At 35.7% G+C, this 18,488-nt stretch overlaps 1 protein-coding gene across 1 annotated transcript in view; it reads right to left on the bottom strand.

The window, feature by feature from the left end:
- Positions 1-18,488, bottom strand: part of LOC6042643 (retinal homeobox protein Rax) — a 40,558-nt gene that overhangs the window by 6,827 nt on the left and 15,243 nt on the right. The window contains exons 2-5 of the mRNA XM_038265454.1: positions 17,366-17,544; positions 14,318-14,425; positions 3,876-4,052; positions 3,635-3,740 (exon numbers count right to left, since the gene is read on the bottom strand). Of these exons, the coding sequence (XP_038121382.1) occupies positions 3,635-3,740; positions 3,876-4,052; positions 14,318-14,425; positions 17,366-17,544 (570 nt within the window). The remainder of the gene's footprint in view (positions 1-3,634; positions 3,741-3,875; positions 4,053-14,317; positions 14,426-17,365; positions 17,545-18,488) is intronic.

Below are 18,488 nucleotides of genomic sequence, written 5' to 3'. Positions count from 1 at the left end.
TTTTTCGTACGTTTGGGGCAAGAAGAACTACCCGTTGGGGCAAGAGAAACAATGCATGAAACAACATGCTAATTTACTATCAATTGAACTGTTATCACTTAGATACATCAGATTAGGATGCATTTGAAACGTTTCTTTCATTTTTAAATTAAACAATATTGTTTTACTAAAAATTTGATCGTTTTATGGAAAACAATTATTACTTTGATGAAAAAAAAGGAAATTATCGCTATATTTTTTATGGACAATTTGTTTATCAACTGTTTATCAGTTTTTAAGTACTTTTATGTATTTATTTTCCAATAAAACATGTTTTTACAGCAATTCGTATTTTTTCCATACTAAAAATCCATATGGTACACTTGCCCCACCTGAAAAAAGTTTTTTAAAAGTTCTCAACAAAAATAACCAAAAGTTAAATCATACTTTATAATTGTAGGGACACTACTGATCTAGGAAAAATTGCATTTTGATAAATGAGCCTTAAAACGAACACTTAGCCTTATTTTGTACTTTCCAAATATTATAAGAAAACAAAGGTTTTGAAAAAAACTTCATTAAATCTTATGTTCCCTGACGTTCACGTCGTTTTGGCGGTTATGTGGTAGTAAAATCAGCTTATTGCATTGCTAGCAACAATTCCTCATGCTGGAAATAATCACAACTGTACAAATTACGGCCGTACGAGCGATTGTTCCTCTTGCCCCATATGGTCGTCTTGCCCCACCTTCCCCTAAATATATTTTTTTAATATGGGCACATTTTTTTAATTTGAAATACTGTGACTTTTTCAAAAAGTTACCCAAAAATTAAAATTTACCACTAACTTTATTTTTGAAAAATTTACTGTTGAAAAACAAAATTTGGTTAAAGATTTTATGGCATTTTATGAAATTTCCTGAAAAGATAAAATTATATGTTCCCTATAATTTCTAAATTAAATTCAAAATTGTGTGTTTAGGAAATTTATTTGCAGGGATGAAAATCAGCAAAAAATCTGTGTATTTTTTTCGGTTTAGTCCACCATACCTACAACTTTGCCGAAGACACCAAATCACAAATGCACAGCTGACAAATTTGTATGGATGATATGGGAAAAAATCAGAAATAAGCTCATTTCGTAGAGAACTGCTTTCTTTTCAATAATATCGAAGTCGATGTATGACTTTTGTGGGAGATTTACTGTTTCAATTACCGAATGAACACATTTATTTTGATGGTGTAGTTGGTAGCATTATTCATTTGAATTTAGCATTGAGCTGTCAATATATTTTAATTGAACCAGCGATGATAGAATTTCTATAAAAAAATCTTTTGACGCTCATCAAAAGAAAAAAATCGAAGGCGAACATGGCTCTCCTCTCTCGCGTACCGTAAGCCGGGGTGACATTTATAGGATTTCAATTTGTTTTTGAAATAAATGTGTTTTTCCAACAGGTAAGGTTTTTCTCAAAACTATTATTTTTAAACCATGTACAGGGGTAGGCCACACAAAGTCCATGCCCTATTTTGGAAAGAAGAGTTTCCAATAGTGTTTAGAAAAATAGTTACGTTCAAAATTCTTAGTTTAAATTCCGGGGTGACTTTGATAGTCATAGTTTTTCTTGTTAAAATCATATTTAAGATGGTCAAACTTTATTTTACGTTAAATGTACCATCACTAAAGTAGCTGATACAGTTTTAAAGCAGAAATTAATGTTTATATTTAGTTAAATAAATTTATAAGCTTTTACCAAAATACATATAAATTTTAAGTAAAATTGTTAAAAGTCGGAATTTTGCCTGGAATTTGTTAAAACTCGTTTTTTTTAAATACAATTATCGATTTATAACACTTATCGTACTTTAAACACTTCTCTACCACGGTCAGTATGATTCTAAAAAATTCTGTACGTATTTTAATTGTATACTTAATTTTGCGGAAAAATCGCAAATTTATCAAAGGGGTGACTTTGATCAAAGTTACCCCGTTTTATGGTATGAAAAGTCGGTGAAAGGAAACTGAAAATATCATCACCGGGATTACTCGCCGGAACATCGATTTGACTATTGAGCAATTCTCTACCAAAACCGGAAATGGATTTTATTTGTATTTTTTGATTTGGCTCAAACTTTGTGGGGGCCTTCCCTATGACCAAATAAGCTATTTTGTGTCATTGGTTCACCCATAAAAGTCTCCATACAATTTTGGCTGCTGTCCATACAAAAATGGTATGTAAATAATCAAACAGCTGTAACTTTTGAGTGAATTTTCTGATCAATTTGGTGTCTTCGGCAAAGTTGTAGGTATTGTTGAGGACAATTGAGAAAAAAATAGGTACACGGAAAAAAAAATTTGCAGATTTTTTTATCAACTTTTTTTTCACTAAAACTCAATTTCCCAAAATACGTATTTTTTGATTTTAGAGATTTTTTGATATGTTTTAGGGGACAAAAATCCGCAACTTTTGGCAACTTTTTTTAGCAAAATATTTGCAGTTTTTCGAATTTTAAAAATAGTGACTATGAGCGATCATTTCTAAAAATATTTAATTGAAAAGTTCAAAAAATTTGCTATAAAATTGTCTAGAGACATTGAAGATAGGACCTCGGGTTGCTGAGATACAGCCGCTTCAAGAAAACGAAACACGAAAATTGAAGTTTTCGAAGTCTCACCAAAACAACCCACCATTTTGTAATGTCGATATCTCAGTAACTAATGGTCCGATTTTCAATGTTAATACATGAAACGGTCGTGAAATTTTCCGATCTTTTCGAAAAAAAATTTTTGAAGAAAATTAAATCAAGACTAGCATTTTAAATGGGCGTAATATTCAATGTTTGGCCCTTTTAAAATGTTAGTCTTGATTTAAAAAATTTCAAAATATTTTTTTTTCGAAAAGATCGGAAAATTTCACGACCGTTTCATGTTTTAACATTGAAAATCGGACCATTAGTTGCTGAGATATCAACATTAGAAAATGGTGGGTTGTTTTGGTGAGACATTGATCAGAAAAATCACTCATAAGTTACAGCTGTTTGAATATTTACATACTATTTTTGTATGGACAGCAGCCAAAATTGTATGGAGACCTGTATGGGTGAACCAATGACACAAAATAGCTTATTTGGTCATAGGGAAGGCCCCCACAAAGTTTGAGCCAAATCAAAAAATACAAAAAATAAAAATGGTCGAAATCGGCCGATTTCGTAGAGAGTTGCTCTATTACGCTTGCAGGTGAAATGTCATAACCTGTTTCTTGCCGTAGATAATCAGTATTTGTAAACATAACGAAATAAATCAATTTAAGTGGTTGATTTTTCAAACAGTTCGGGAGCAATTTTCTTTTGCTTGTTTCGTCTTGTTTCTCTTTCACGAGAAAAGAAAGTTTGCAGGCGAAAAATATTTTGTTTTGCAATTATTCTCTCGACCCTGTATTTTGTGTGTATCATTTTAATTGTTTTTCTTATTCAAAAATGAGAAAGCAATTTTGGCCTACAGTCACTATCGTACTGATGATAGTGATATTTTTATGAATTTATATAAAAAAAACTTGGAGAACATTTTCGGTGATCATCATTTTGATTGTCTGCTCCCTTTGCATGTATCCAAATAATGGAGCAGCATGGTTCTTCTTACACAACCGAAACTTACCCATCGAATCCTGGCGCACTCCGACCGAGCCCATGTTTGAACTGTGTGACATCGAGAAGGGTTGCGTCATGCCGGGGTACGACGAGGCGCCCATCTGGAACAGATCCTGCAACAGAAAAAAATGGCGTATGGATTTAAAATTAAAGTTTCGTTCGCAGAATTTCAATTCACCGCCACCAACCCACCCCTCAAAGCGAGGGGAATCTACGGGAGTGGGGGAAGACCATAAACTGATTCTCACCTGCGGATATCGATTGATTGAGTTTGGATGGGGATACGGTTGATAACCCCGGGACACGCTGTAGCCTTGTATGTTTCTCATCATGCCGTTGCACGACGGTATCACCGAGGGGGCGAGCGCTTTCTGTAATTGCTTTTCTTGCTTGCGATATTTGGCCCGGCGGTTCTGGAACCAGACCTGGGGATACAACAACAGCAAAAAAAAAAAAAGAAGAAAATGATTTCGTGGGTGAGAATGGTGACGGGCAAGGGAGGAGGTGACGAAAAGTACAAATTAACCGTGAAATTACTTTTTGCGATAGAAAGATTGGAACATAGATTGTTGTTATATTGAAAGTTTTTTTTTCTAAAATAGAATGTTATTTATGATTGAACATATTTTTTTTTAACAAAGCCGAAAACAATTTTTGTTTTAGTTGAGACAACCCAAAAAAAATAATACAATCATCAAAAAGACATTGTCATGGTAAAACTTAAAATAATCATTTTGTATAAGATAATCGTTGTCTTCATCGATGAGATAAATTTAATATTTATCACACTTCGATTTTAATAATTTTAAATTAAAGCTGCAAAGAAATTTTAGATGGATAAACCATCTGTCAAAATTAACAAAATTTTACCGAAAATCAGTATAATTTTACCAAATCGACGTCGTCGTGCTATCTTGTCGCACCCGCCATTTCGACGTTCCGAGAAAAACGCGTTTAATGTTTGACCTTAAATAAACAAAAACGAAAGCACGCAATGTGAACAATAACAAACACGTTTTGTTTGGCTGACCATTATGTGCATTGCCCCAAAGTTTGGTTGAAGTTGGTTGCTCTAGGAGTCCCGAGTTATAATTAAAAATGTTTACGGTAGTTTAACTTGTACGTGCGTCAAACGCATCAAGTGACAAAAATGCACGGAGTTTTTTCGGATTTCGTTGAATATCTCAGGATTGAAATACAAAAAAAAAAGAAAATGGCATCTCTGCTGCCACCCGGTGTTTGTTGCTTATCCTATTTGTGTCTCGCGTGATAAGAAGCTGATGGAGTAAACTTTTGTGTCGAAGAATAATTTTCTTTTCTCCCCCTTCTGTCATTCGATGACAGTCCAACACTCCTCCCACCCCACGCAAATCCACCCACACACTATAAGGGAGACTCGTGTACATTTAAATTAAATGTGTATACCGCTATTCGACATCTCGGCTCGAAAACCCTCGTTCAAAGTTGGGTCGCGTTTTTCCTCCCTTCGTCGTTTCAAGACACAGGCCTTCGCCCTAATTTGACTCCCTCCTTTGCCTCTTTGGAATTTTCTTCTGCCTATCCCGAGTTGCGAGAAGGGGCCGGTTGCTGCCATCTTTGCCCCGTGCCGAGCCGAGAGCAATCTTCTGTCGACGGTCTTCTCCGGCTGCTACGATGGCAAATACTCCGAAATTGAACTTTTCCCCCGAAAGAGGCGGGAGGTTTGTGAGTTTTTTCCATGTCAAATAAGGGTTGGTTTTGTTTTCCATAATTTTAAAAATTTGAATTCAATTTATCAAATTAACACATTTTTTTAAATCAAACCTTTACAAACAAAACTTGCATTTTTAAGGGTAACATTAAAAACCATAGAAATCTTTTTTTGATAAAGTTATTAAAGTAATTTAATTGGCACTATCAGGGTGGTCACTCAAATCCCCACTCAAATTAAAGAAATTTCTTGTAAAAAATATTGCGAAAACTTTTGTTAAAATAGTCAACATCAACCACCGAACATAATTTCAAAATAAATTAAAAAGAAATAACTTATTGACAATTTTAGTAAAAAAGAAACTTAACAAAAAATTTATAGAAAAAAGTACTTGAAGCATGGAGAAACAGATTTTATTGGTTATTCGATACATTGCCAAACATTTAGTTTGCTTCCTTGACAAAAAGTAAAAAAATAACTTAATTTAAAATTTCATCATATTTTTTTTTCAAGAAACGTCTGAGGACAGCTTTATTTTTTCAAAAATAGTTAAAATATCTTAAAGTTCATAATTTAAAAACTAATATTTTTATCAGGTTTATGTTTTGTATTTCGATACTAAATTCTAAAAATCCATGTTGATTTCACAATTTGTCTGTATTAAAATGTTTTCAATGTAATTTGAATGAAAATTGCAGTTGAATAAAAATCAAATTTAATCAATGGGAAATTTTGATGCGACCATTTTTTTAAGCATTTGTAATGGCCTAAATGAAAAACGTCTTGAGCTAAATATTTACAAAATGCATAAATAGTTTTTATTCATACTCATAAAAAAGTTAAAGTTTAAGGAGTGCCCACATTTTTTGAATGGCGGGCTATTTTTGAAGCTCATGAGCTTGCGGGCCAAATTTCAAAAAAAAATGTTCATCAAAAAAATTACACAACAAATTTACGTCACTGTAATCAAATAAACTGAAAAAATAATCAGCTAGTTTTTTTTAATTTCAGGTGTATTTTTGAACATTTTCGCCATTTTAATAGGTAGTAAAGAACGGAAAATGACATTTTCTAACAGTTTTGTTTCTATTTTTTTTCTAATTATTTAAAAAAACAATAAACTAAGCATTCTGGAAATCCACATATTGACCAAAATCACAGATTTCCGACTTTTTTCGATTTTTTGTAAATTTTGGCGGTTTTGTGAAAATTAGCTATTGGTAAAATGGTTAAATTTGGTCGTTGTTTGAGTGATTATATATATTCACTTTCTTCTATTTAAAGTTTTTGAAATTATACACAAAAACTTACAGATTCAGAAACTCATCGTAAAATTTGTAGAACGAATAAAACATAATTATTTCTCTCAAAATGTAATCATTGTAATACAATGTAATGAAATAGATCAAGTCACTCCCAAAACGTTTAAAAAATGCACATTTATAAGTAGTTATTAATTTTTGCTTTATGCAATCAACATGGCATTAACACAAAATAGTACAAACCTGATGTTAAAAATTGAAAATTACAAAAATTAATTCTTCAAAATTTTACATAAAAAATCTAACGAAAATTCAATTGTTTTGAAAATGTTAAATAAATAAGCATAGTTTTATTTGACAGTTAGGTTATTTATGTTTTTCTAAACAGTAAAGTTTTTTTTGCAAGAAATTAAAAAAAAAAACATTTTGGGGAATTCTCATGGAATCACTCTTGTGCGTCTTATCATCTCTCATCCAACCGTTAGTTCGTTCGTTCCTTCGCCACCATCCAGTCGAAGGCAACGGTCGACCTTTTCTCGTATAAAACGCAAGAACTTGGCCTGGGTCCGTCATCCGACAGCTGCTGAGAGGGGGTGGAAAGCTGGTTGAATCGCGGAGGAATTTTCAAGAAGGCGGAGTAATTGAATTACGGATCCATTTGATGTTGTAGATTACACACTAACGGCAGCAGCAGCGGCAGCACAGAACAAGCGCAAGAAGATGAAGAAGAAGAAGAAGAAGTACCATCAACAACAACAACTCGACGACGACGACCCTCTTTCTCCGTCGAGATGCTGCGCCGCCGTGGAAAGTCCTGACTGGGGTGTGTGAGTGTGTGAGTGCTTGATAGGGGAGGAAAACTTTGCTCCTTGAATGTTTTGCTCTCCCTCTCGCTCGCTCGCTCGTTCGTTCGTTCGTTCGCGTGTGCGTGTGTCGATGAAACCATGTGCCCAAGATGGTGCGTTCATTTTGTGTTGAAAGTGGAGAGGAGAAGGGGAGGCCATGGAAAATCGACCCACGTTTCAAGTCGATGGATTCTTCAAGCGTGAGGCACTTTAAAAACAGTCCAAGCAGGCGGCTTTTCCACCCTGCCAACGATGATGATGGAAAGGACGATGACGATGACGGGATGGAAAATGAAGGGATTCGATATTTCTTTCATTTGCGTACTCCCCAGTCGATTAGTAGGGTGAAATACTTTCAGTTTCGTTGCGTTCTTGCAGTTTATTGGAATTGTGTTAAGATCGATTTCTTGCAAGCGTCGTTGAAGTGTTTAAATTTGAATTGTTGCCTAGAACCAGACCGTTTCTTTTATCAAAAAGGATCGATAAAGTTTAATTCTTTCTATGAATTTTTCGAAAGTGTTAAATGTGGATTTAACTTTAAAACTGGTCACTACATCAAACATTGTTTCGAGTTCTTACAATTGCAATTTCAACTACGCATCTATAGACTATAGATGAATTTGTAATAAATTAACCCAATTTTCGGTATTTCTTAATGCACTGTGGTCGTCAACTGAAAAATGTGTTTTAAGTTACAAAATACGTATTTAAAAAAAATAATTTAAGTAACAAAAAAAGTATCAATTTCCCCGGAATTATTTTCATTAAATTAAATTCAATGTTCTCATTGAACTAAGCTATTCTTTTGAAATTTTTATCTTAGATTTTCGTTTAGTTAATTCTAACGTTTGTAACATTCAAAACTGGGAATAGCTCTTGCTTATTTGTTGGGCAACAGAAATTACGATATCAAGGAATGAAAACATACAGCCATCCCACATATTCGGAACAGTTTACAGATCGGCCAATGTTCAAAAAAAAAAAAATCATAGTAAATCAATGAATGAACTTAATGATTCGCTTTTACCTTCATTTGAAAGCTTTTCTTGCGATCTTTCGAATGATGTATCGAACAACTGCAAATTTTATCTTTTATATCAAGTTTTGAAGAAAAACATTGACCCTTGAAATCCACAAATTCGGAACACTTCTTACGGATGTAAACAAACTTAGGTTCTCTCCATGAGTACATATTTTTTTTACAAAATAATGACTTCAGGCACTAACACCAACGAAACTCATGCTTAGTTATGTTTTATGAATGGTCTGATAACTTTTTTTGTAAAAATATCAGTGAAAATCAGGTGTTCCACAATTGTGGGAGGCACAATAACATTCCACAATTATGAAACAGGCAATTTGGAGGCAGTGTTTTGCTGCTCTGGATAAAATAGTCTTGACAAGAGGTTTTTTATTCAAAAAGTACTACTTTTACCCGTGAAAAAGCAAGAGAATGTCCAAATGAAGGTTCTAAACATAGTAAGGTCGATAGAAAAGCTACTTTTGGCACGCTATTGACAAATTATCATAAAAGTGTTCCGAATTTGTGGGTGTTCCGAATATGTGGGATGACTGTACTATATTTTTGTAAGCTCAGAGTCTTATCGTCTTGGGGTTAGGCCTGCATCGGCCCTTCCTTACTCACTGGGTTGTGATAACTTATAAACAAAATTTCACCCAAATACAGGCCAGACTCGATTATCCGAAGGGTTGTATGGGACTTCGGAGAATCGCATCATGAACAACATATTTTTTTCGTGTTTCATTCATTTCATTTTCTTACTTTTAACATTAAATTCGAGTTCTGCGAACCATTTCAATCAAATATGAATGGTTGATGCCTAATAATTTACCAAATAAATTTCCCAATATTTCATCATCGCCATTTTGACCGCCACCATGGATTTAAAAATTCTTAATCACTTTAGAGTAGTCGAAAATCATATAAAAGACAAGATCTAGATGTGAAATAACGATTATTTTCTGTTTAAAGGTTGTTTTGTCAAAAAGTGCAACAACGAGGGAATAACTTCTTTTTGTTTTTGAAACTAAGTTAAGCTTACATGGCTACCCGAAGATTTCTTGATGCTCATTATAAATTATTCAATTCAATTTATTTTATTAGTAAATAATCAATTTACAATTTCGTATTTCTTATAACCTAATAAAGTTTTGGAGTTCCTTTCAACTATGATTTGAACTTTAATTCATTTTGATGTAATTGGATATTCTAACAAAATTAAAAAAAAAAACTTCTAGATTTGCTAAGGAAAAGGATAGAAATAGAAAAAGATTTAAACTAAATCACAGTATGTTTTGTCTATTGGCGTCGAAAAACTTTGCTGCACAAGGCAGCTTAGCTGTTGTAGATGTACTTCATCATCAGCTCACTGAGAGTTTGGAATTGTTCTGTCTTGTTTCGGCAGGCACGAAAGCGCGTGAGCATCTCTCCAGAAGCGGCTACTCTAGCGTATGAACCTCCCCAACCGGGAGGGAACGCTGGGTTGGTCGATGGAACCGCTCCTCCGCCAGCTGCTGCAGCGGTCGAGCTCGAAGTCTTCGGAACTATAATATTGCAATTCAGCTGGAAACGTTTGGGGCAGAGAACTATGAAAAAACGTTTGATGAGGAACATTTTCTGCACGATGACAATGATGATTCCGTCAGTGAAATTTGTTCATAGGCTCATTTGTATAGTTATTATTATTATTTGAATTATATATTTTTAAATATTACAATACTTTAAGCACGGACGTCGTTGCTTTAAGGTAATAATGTGGTTGAAATTCTTTGTTCAAAAAATGTACATAATCATATTGAAAGAGCATGACAGCTTATGCTGCAGTGTTGTGTTTATCAAATCATAATTAGGTTCTTCTGCTGTAGTCACTGCCGTATACCTCATCATCACTAAATGCAAATTCTGGAGATTCTGGGGGTGTGCTCGTAAACAATCTGCTGGTGCTTAGTTGGTGATACTGATACAGGACAAACACAGAACCCGTTGAACTGGAAAGAGTCTGGTAGTCCGAGAGCTAATCAATTTGGCTGTGGAACACGAAAATAAAATAAGCTCTTCGAAAGCGTTTTTCAGTTCAAAGAGGCAAGCCACCTTACTCAATTGTCCTATTATCAGAGAATGTACAGTCTGCAGTGCCAAACCCAAACCAGGCAGCATTGTGTTGGTGTTTAAACAACAACAACTGGTTCTCTATTCAATACAAGCCTTGATTAGTTGGACCGACAAAATTTCTGCCCGAAAAGGCGTCCTCGTTGGTCCACCCTCAACAGTATAAAACTATCGGCGTTTTGCTAGTTTGTACCGGTCTCGATAACGCTGCGAGCAGAAATTTTGGAAAACATGTCACGAAATGGCTCTGGCTTTGGGCATTGAAGCTGCTGCTGCGTGCATGATGCCGCATCGTTGTCATTCCTGGCAAGGAGAGCCGAGTCCCAGCTCTAAAAACTAAATCATAATCCTTTATCATGCGAGCATGCGATATTGGAAATATAATAACAAATCAATTTTCATATCGAGCCAACGGCGACGCCATGCTGGCTGTCTCCTCCGTTCGTATCGTATCGTCCTGAAGTCCCGTAGCTTTGGGGCTTCCGCAATGCTGCGAGCTTGAAGCACACAGAAGAGCGACCTCCTCTTTTGTCTGACTTTGGGAGGCTGCTGCTGCTGCGAATACTGATCATCATTATTCTCCGTTCGTCCACCGGCACACACCAACCAGTGGCAACTCTGGGCATGACGACACGACAGAGTGGCAGCTCATAAAAATCAATACCTCTTTATGTATTATGAATGAATATTAATATTTCAAAGGCAACTTTCCCCCCACCCGAACATTGGACTCCACGTGTGCGTTGTCGTCGCCGTCGTCGTCAGACTGAGCCTCATTTTCTAGCTCCGCCATATCTCTGATAGAGGACTCGTCCTGTTCATTTGGATAGCAGAATCATTGTGCCCAGCCAGATTTGGCGCTGACTTTTGGAACGAGGACACTTTGTGTACCTACGACGGCTTCTACGCAGAACTGTGATTGCGCGAATTGCTTGTCGCAAGTTTGTGAGGCTTGCAGCCTTTGGATATGAATACAGATGCGAACATCGGATTCAATTAGCGAGGTGATCAATATTTTTGTTAGTTATGAGGGTCAAGTCAATGATAAAATAAAGGTTGGCTCTAATAAAAAAAAATGATTTGTATAAAAAGTTTGTTGACACATTCAAAGTAACTTTTTATCTGGCACCTCTTTTTTGAGTACCGTACTCTGGGGCGAATCGGGACTAGAGTCTGAATAGGGACAGCAGTTTTTAGAGCCGATTGACCCCAGTTTATGGTAATTTTACTTCAAAAAAATGTATAAAAATGTGAACCTGATGAACATTTATCAGAAACTGTTGAATATTCACCAATTTCTGATGTAATATTAAACATTTTTTGACACCTGTAACCACTTTCTGATCAATATTTCCATTTCTTTTTCTTTGTATTATTATTCTCTGGATCTTTTTTGTGATCAATAATTGGTTAGGAGTGGGTTAGGCACCAACCTTATAGGTGAATTAAGTAAGATTTATTTTGATTAGATTTCATTAAAAACAAGAGTATCGTTTTTGTTTTGTCGAGTTTGAGGTTGAAAAATTATCCCAGAACCGTGAAAATAAAAACATCCTGGTAGTTCTGAGTTGGTTTTCTTACTCTTATTTTCGAATGAATATCAATTCACCTAGCAAATTTAAAAATAGATTCAGTGAGTTATTAAATTTGTATATTAAAAAAAAACAATTCCCGTGCTTGGGAACATTTTGTACTTATTTGAAAGTTTAGGAAAACATCAACGAATGAGCATTTCATGATTACTGGAATAATTTTCTTCTTTGTACTATCCAAGCCAGATTTGGAGATTGTATGTTCTACCTATCATATCTATTGTTAATATTTTTATGCCCAATGCTAAGTCGTTGAGATTTTTAGATAAGAGTGTTCGATTTTTTGTAAGTGTTAAATATAATACATATTTGCAGCAATTCCCCACGAAAACAGCATGATTCGAAATAAAGCTCTTCGATCGGGCTTAAAATTTTTCTAGGGGTTCCTTGGCCAAACAATTAGACCCGTATTTTTATAGGGTGACCTACACCGTATTAGAGTTGTCCGAAAAAAAATCATCGATTTTTGAGCAATTCTAGCTCAAATCAGGATTTTTTCTGATACTTTTGTACTCGACCCTCTCCGATTTCAATGAAACTTTATAGACATGTTATCCTAGGCCTATATCGAAAATAACATTTGAGAAGGGCGTATGGTATTTAAATATTTTTGTATTTTGTAATTTAAAAATTACTGTATCTCGAAGCCGTGGCGTCGTATCAAAAAGTGGTCAAAAACAAACTTGTAGGAAATTGGACGGGCTTTCTGAAAAAAATACACTGAAACAAAAATACACGCCACATCTACGAGATTTTTTGATTTTTAAGTCTAAAACTATACAAAAAAAACACAAAAATCATTTGCTAAAACTTTTTTTTTTAAAGTGGTCTAAACGTCAAAATTTTTGAAAACCGGTAGTGGGAATCGATTTTTCAGACAATTTTACATAAAAGTCTCCATATTGACCATTGTCCTATGTCCTATCCTTGGGAAGATACAGCGGTTTTAAAAAAGAAAATGTTGAAAAAACGGGATTTTTGGAGGTTTTTGGCAATTTCTATATGACAGACTTGGTTTTTCAGTCTCGTAAATATTTTTACCGGAAAGCTCATCGAATTTCATCATTGATCATTGAGGATAATCTCTGAAAAATGTCACTTGGCTTTATTGAATCATTGAAAATATCGGAACATCCCAAACCTTCAACAAAAGAAAAAGTGAAATCAAAGTCAATGACTTCCCGCCGGGCACCACTTTAGCACAAAAGCCAGTCGGGCCGTCATTGTTCGCACCTGATGTCGCCGCCTGTCTTCCCCCTCCAGCCTCATTAACTAAAAGTACCCTCGAGAATATTGTAACCCAATTGCGAGGAGGGGTCGAAACCGCGGGACCAACACGGGAGGGCACCACGTGAGGGCACCCACGTGTGGACTCGAATTGCGTAATAGAAAAAGAATGAAAGAAAGAAAGAAAAAAAGACAACCCATGTGGTCCAGCCGGGATTAGCATCGTTTGATCGTATCGAAACCGGATCATGGGTTGTTCCTTCGGGCACAATTGAGCTCGTGCTCGACCTTTATCGCGACAGGAATCTCCCGGCTGGGTTGGACTTTTTCTCTCTCTGCGACGAGGAAACCAACTGACAACTGTCAACATTTTTGCCTTCAACAGTTCCTAATTGGTATTCGAGAGGAGTGAGCCCAGTTTCGCCAAGTTTTCCCTCTATCGATTGGGAGGAGAGAAAAAAGAGGCGACGACGACAAGTGGTCCAGTGGCTTAAAGAGGATGATGTTTTTTGAGGTCCTTTTGAGCATGTTTGAGGAGGAAAACCTCCGCGAGCAGTTTTCTAGAGCTAGCTTGGCTTAAGCGTTGTTTAACAAAATTCTAGCACGCCATGAATATCAATCGTGAATATTAATCAGGTGAGATGAAGAAAATTAGCATAATAGATGTCGCTCTGTTTCAGGGTGCCTTTTCCTCCTCCTCGTCCTCTTTTTTTTCGGGGGGTTGTATACGACAACGGGCGCGCGTTCTTTCGATGGAAATTTCAATTGTCGCGCGCTGTGTCAATTAGCATACCAAATTAAGTTCAGCCAACCGCACGATTCGCACCCACCACGATGATGGTATTCGTTGTACTTTTTTCTGTCATTGCTATCCTGGGTCTCTTTTTTTTTTGCAACAGGACGGCAAGCGACATACATGAACAACACTCGTTCTGAACACTCACCTGTATCCTTGCTTCGTTCAGTTTAGTGGTTCGTGCTAATTCCTCCCTACAGTAGATATCGGGGTAGTGAGATTTTGCAAAGGCCGCTTCTAGTTCTGCTAACTGTTCCTGCAATTGAGGACGAAAAATGCGTTTAGTGTGGGAATTTGCGTTTCCCATAATAACAGCTAATATGGTTATCTGAAAGTTTGGTTGGATTTTAAAGCTTAAAATTAGAAAAATAGTTGGTTTTATTTTTAGTCGACTCTCTCGTTGTCAATATTGAAGGGACCGTCGAAAGCGGGAGGTATCAAAATATAAGAACGAAAAATCAAAGTATGGTACTTGAAAGGACTAGAAAATTTATTGAATGCTACACAGGAGTGTAGCCAGGGGAGGGGCGGGGGGCTGGAAGAAGAAATTTTCCTCTTCTCTTCTTTTTATTATTATTTTAATTTTTGGAAGACATGTGGGATGTATATTCCAAAAAATTCGGGGGGAGGGGGGGGGGGGGACTTCAGTCCGTATCCCACTCCCCCGGCTACAGGCCTGATGCTACAGAAATATTTATATCGAGAAAATCGACAACCAGAGAGTCAACTGCATTAAGAAATAGAGAAAGAATTGTTGTACTTAAAATTTAAAATGTGGCTTGAATGAATTAATATATGCAATTATTGAAAAAATGGTTTTCTTTTACAATATATTAAGCTTTCTTGATATTTATTTCTACTGAACGAACGTTCTCCAGGAATGTTCACTTATTTTTTTTACTGTTATCTCTTTTTAAAAAATTAAAATGTGTAACATTTTAAGGAATTTTCTGATCGATTTTGTGTCTTCGACAAAGTTGTTTTTAACAATCGATGGGAACTATTTAGAAAAAATGCGAGTAGAAAATTGTCTTTTTTCTCAAAAAATAAATTTCTAAAATCTATATTGTTTAATTTGTTTGATATGTTTTAGAGGACAAAAGTTTAGTTTCTTGAAAATAGAAAATTCTTAAGTTTTGATATAAAATTAAATTTGAATAAAAGTCTTGCTTCCAAAATTTTGAAAATATTTAATGATCACATTTTCAATGTTTTTGAAAAATTATGTTTCTTTTTGTTTCTAAAAATGTGTACTTGATATTTTTTACCTAGTTACAAAGTAGTATTTTCTGTTCCTTATATCAAGAGATAAAATCAATTTCGAAGCACGGTTTTCGCAATTTAACTTTCTGTGACAATTTTGACTTTTTCCGTGGTAAAATTTATCTTTTATATTTAAAAACAATGGATTAAAATGTCAAATTTTTCCTTTAGAAAAATCAGGATATTTCATATAATTTGGCTTGAAAATGTTAGCTTTTTTGAAGGTTACTCTGTAACTTTTTTCTTGCAGTAGATTTATTCGTTTCTTTAATCACCCGCAAACTCTGTCCCCAACTTTGAATTCATCAGCTGTTGAAAGGCAGTCCACATCTCAGCCTAGGATAGTAACTTCAAACAAGTAATGCTTTAACAACAAATTATATTTTTTACGACAGACAACGCGTTTTTTTTTTCAAGTGGTAATTGACATTGGTTTTTATATGTGAGTCATCACACAGTAAAAAAATTCTGTGTAAAATTGCATGCAAAAGCATGCATGTCACCTTTGTGAGCAAAAGCATGTAATATTGTATGAGAAAACGTGTAGGGTAGAGTAGTCATCAATGAGACACGGGGAACAATGATAAAATGGCTCTCACAAGTCGTAGCTTCAACCAATCAGGCTCATATTTGGGGGAAAGGTGTGTCTACTGGATACACAATGTGTATTACACATCTGCCATAATAGTGGCTTTGGTTATGGACGCTACCTTGAAAAGTTATTCATAAATGTTTGATTCTGCGGTGTAAAAGTAAATAATGGACAAAAAATACTTTTTCGCTCGTAGGCTACCATTTACACCAAAACTAATATTTCTTTAAATTTGTTTCGACGTTCCATAGGGATTGAGTTGGGCTACAATGTCCTTTCATTAGGTTTGGCAAAAATTTAGAATATACCAAGAATCCAGGGCTGTCTCATTGTTCCCCACTCATTTTAGCCCATGGGTAACAATGAGACACTTTTATTTTTCTTCAATAAACTTTTCAAAATCAATGGAAATCTTTCAAAACATGAATTAAAAGTGATTTTTGGCATATTTATAGAGCTTTAACTTCATTTAACCAAAAATACAAAGTTATTTCGTATAAATATATGGATTTTACAAAATTTAAATACTTTTTAGTATAACTTTTGTTAATTAAAGTTTCATGTTGGCACAATTGATCTAAAATGTTCAAGGCAAGTCACCTGCAATGGAACAATACAAAAACATGATGTTTTACTAGAAAAAATGTTGATTTTCGTAGAGTGTCTCATTGTTCCCCAGCTGTCTCATTGTTCCTGCCAAGTGCGTTTACAATGAGACAGTTGAATAACTCTGGCTTTACATGTCGGATCGATCTCATATTTTGGTCAATGTTAGAATACATTAAAAAAAGATAATGCAACAAAAAGCTCATTAAAACATGCTGATGAAAAAAATACAAAAATCTTTGAATGTTGAAAACCAAAGGTGTCTCATTGATGACTACCCTACCCTACACAAAAAGCATGTACCGAAGAACCTTTTTGTGTACACGTTTTCTCATACAATATTACGTACTTTTGCTCACAAAGGTGATGTGCATGCTTTTGTATGCGATTTTACCATCGGATTTTTTGCTGTGCAGCATAAATCATATTAACCGATTTGTATCGTCAGGACAAATGATTCAGCATTAAAGTGTAAAAATATGGTCAGAATCGTTCTTTATTTAAGAAAACAGTATTGCCCCCTGGCCCAATTTTCCTAACTGGGTGGAAAAGTTCAAGAAATTTGGCTAAATATTTTCACTGCTTTTTTAATAAAATTTTATTTTTAGGTCCAATTTATTCATTCATTTAGCAACTATTTTCAATTTAGCAAAATCCAGCAAATCTGTAAATTGTAACTAAGAAACGTCTTCCCGGCCACTTTTCCCCCGAGAGTCAAGTCAAGTGCCCTCTTACCTGAGTAAATGTGGTCCGATGCCGCCTCCGCGCCGGTGTCGGACAGGATGCTGTGGTGGGCGTGTGGCCGGCATGCTGAGGCAGGGACGAGAGACCACTTCCGGGCGACGAGATGCTACCGGACACCGACGAGAGCCCGCTGTTGGGTTCGGGTTTTAGTTTTTTGAAAGCACCTTCCGCTTTTTTTTTGGGTGGTAAAAGAAGAACAAGAAGAAAGCACGTGCATTAGAGTTCAGTGTGTAACAGTTGTGCAGGGCGGAAATTTTAAACCTAAATGCAAAAGATGAGGAAATGACAAGTTATACATGACCAGCTGAAAGAAGGCGGGGGAGAGCGGACGGAAAGATCTCTCCGGTCTCTGATGAAGTGACAACTTGAAAGCTGGTGCGAGTCAAGTGCATTTTCAATTTGTACTCCCAGCAGGTCGTCGTTCATTCGAGGGGTGAAATGACACATATTTACCGTACGGCAAAGCTGAAATTTGATGACCGAGTTAGGGCGCAACCACTGTAGCCCGTTTTTCGGTAATGATGGGTGTTCCATATGGATAATAAATAATAAATAGGGTGCCTGGTGTGTCGAACTAGAATGTTTGTCTGATTTACGATAAGAATCCTTTGAAGTGGCCTCTTCAACAGATATACTCTGATTGTGAAATTGTCTCTCTTCAATAATGCTTTAAAGTTTCCAATAGCAGACAAACTAAGAGATATAAAAAGAGCCTAATGATATGCATCGTATCAATTCCGAGTTATAATTGAAATCCAATCAGGGATTTAGTACAGAAATAATGCACACGTACAACCGTTTATGTGTAATTTCGCACAATTGGTGGCAGGTGGCTTGATGTTTAGAGGTTGCACACAAGCACACGAACCCCCGGTCACACAGCGTCCATAAATTGTGCCTTTTTTTGTTCCGGAGACTCTCTCTGGAGACCCACCTGACCACCACCACCACCGTTGTGCGGGCATCATCGCCATTATCGTCATCAGAAGCCCAAAACACGCACGTGACCAAAGCTCTTTTGCCTCTAAATTAGCCTCACCTCCCAGCCCGGTCAGACCTTTTGATGATCCCGACATGATAATCGCGCACAATCAATTGGTGGTATCGATTTAAA

The sequence above is a fragment of the Culex quinquefasciatus genome, chromosome 3, assembly GCF_015732765.1.
Source record: "Culex quinquefasciatus strain JHB chromosome 3, VPISU_Cqui_1.0_pri_paternal, whole genome shotgun sequence".
NCBI lineage: Eukaryota > Metazoa > Arthropoda > Insecta > Diptera > Culicidae > Culex > Culex quinquefasciatus.
This window is presented reverse-complemented; position numbering and strand designations above follow the sequence as displayed.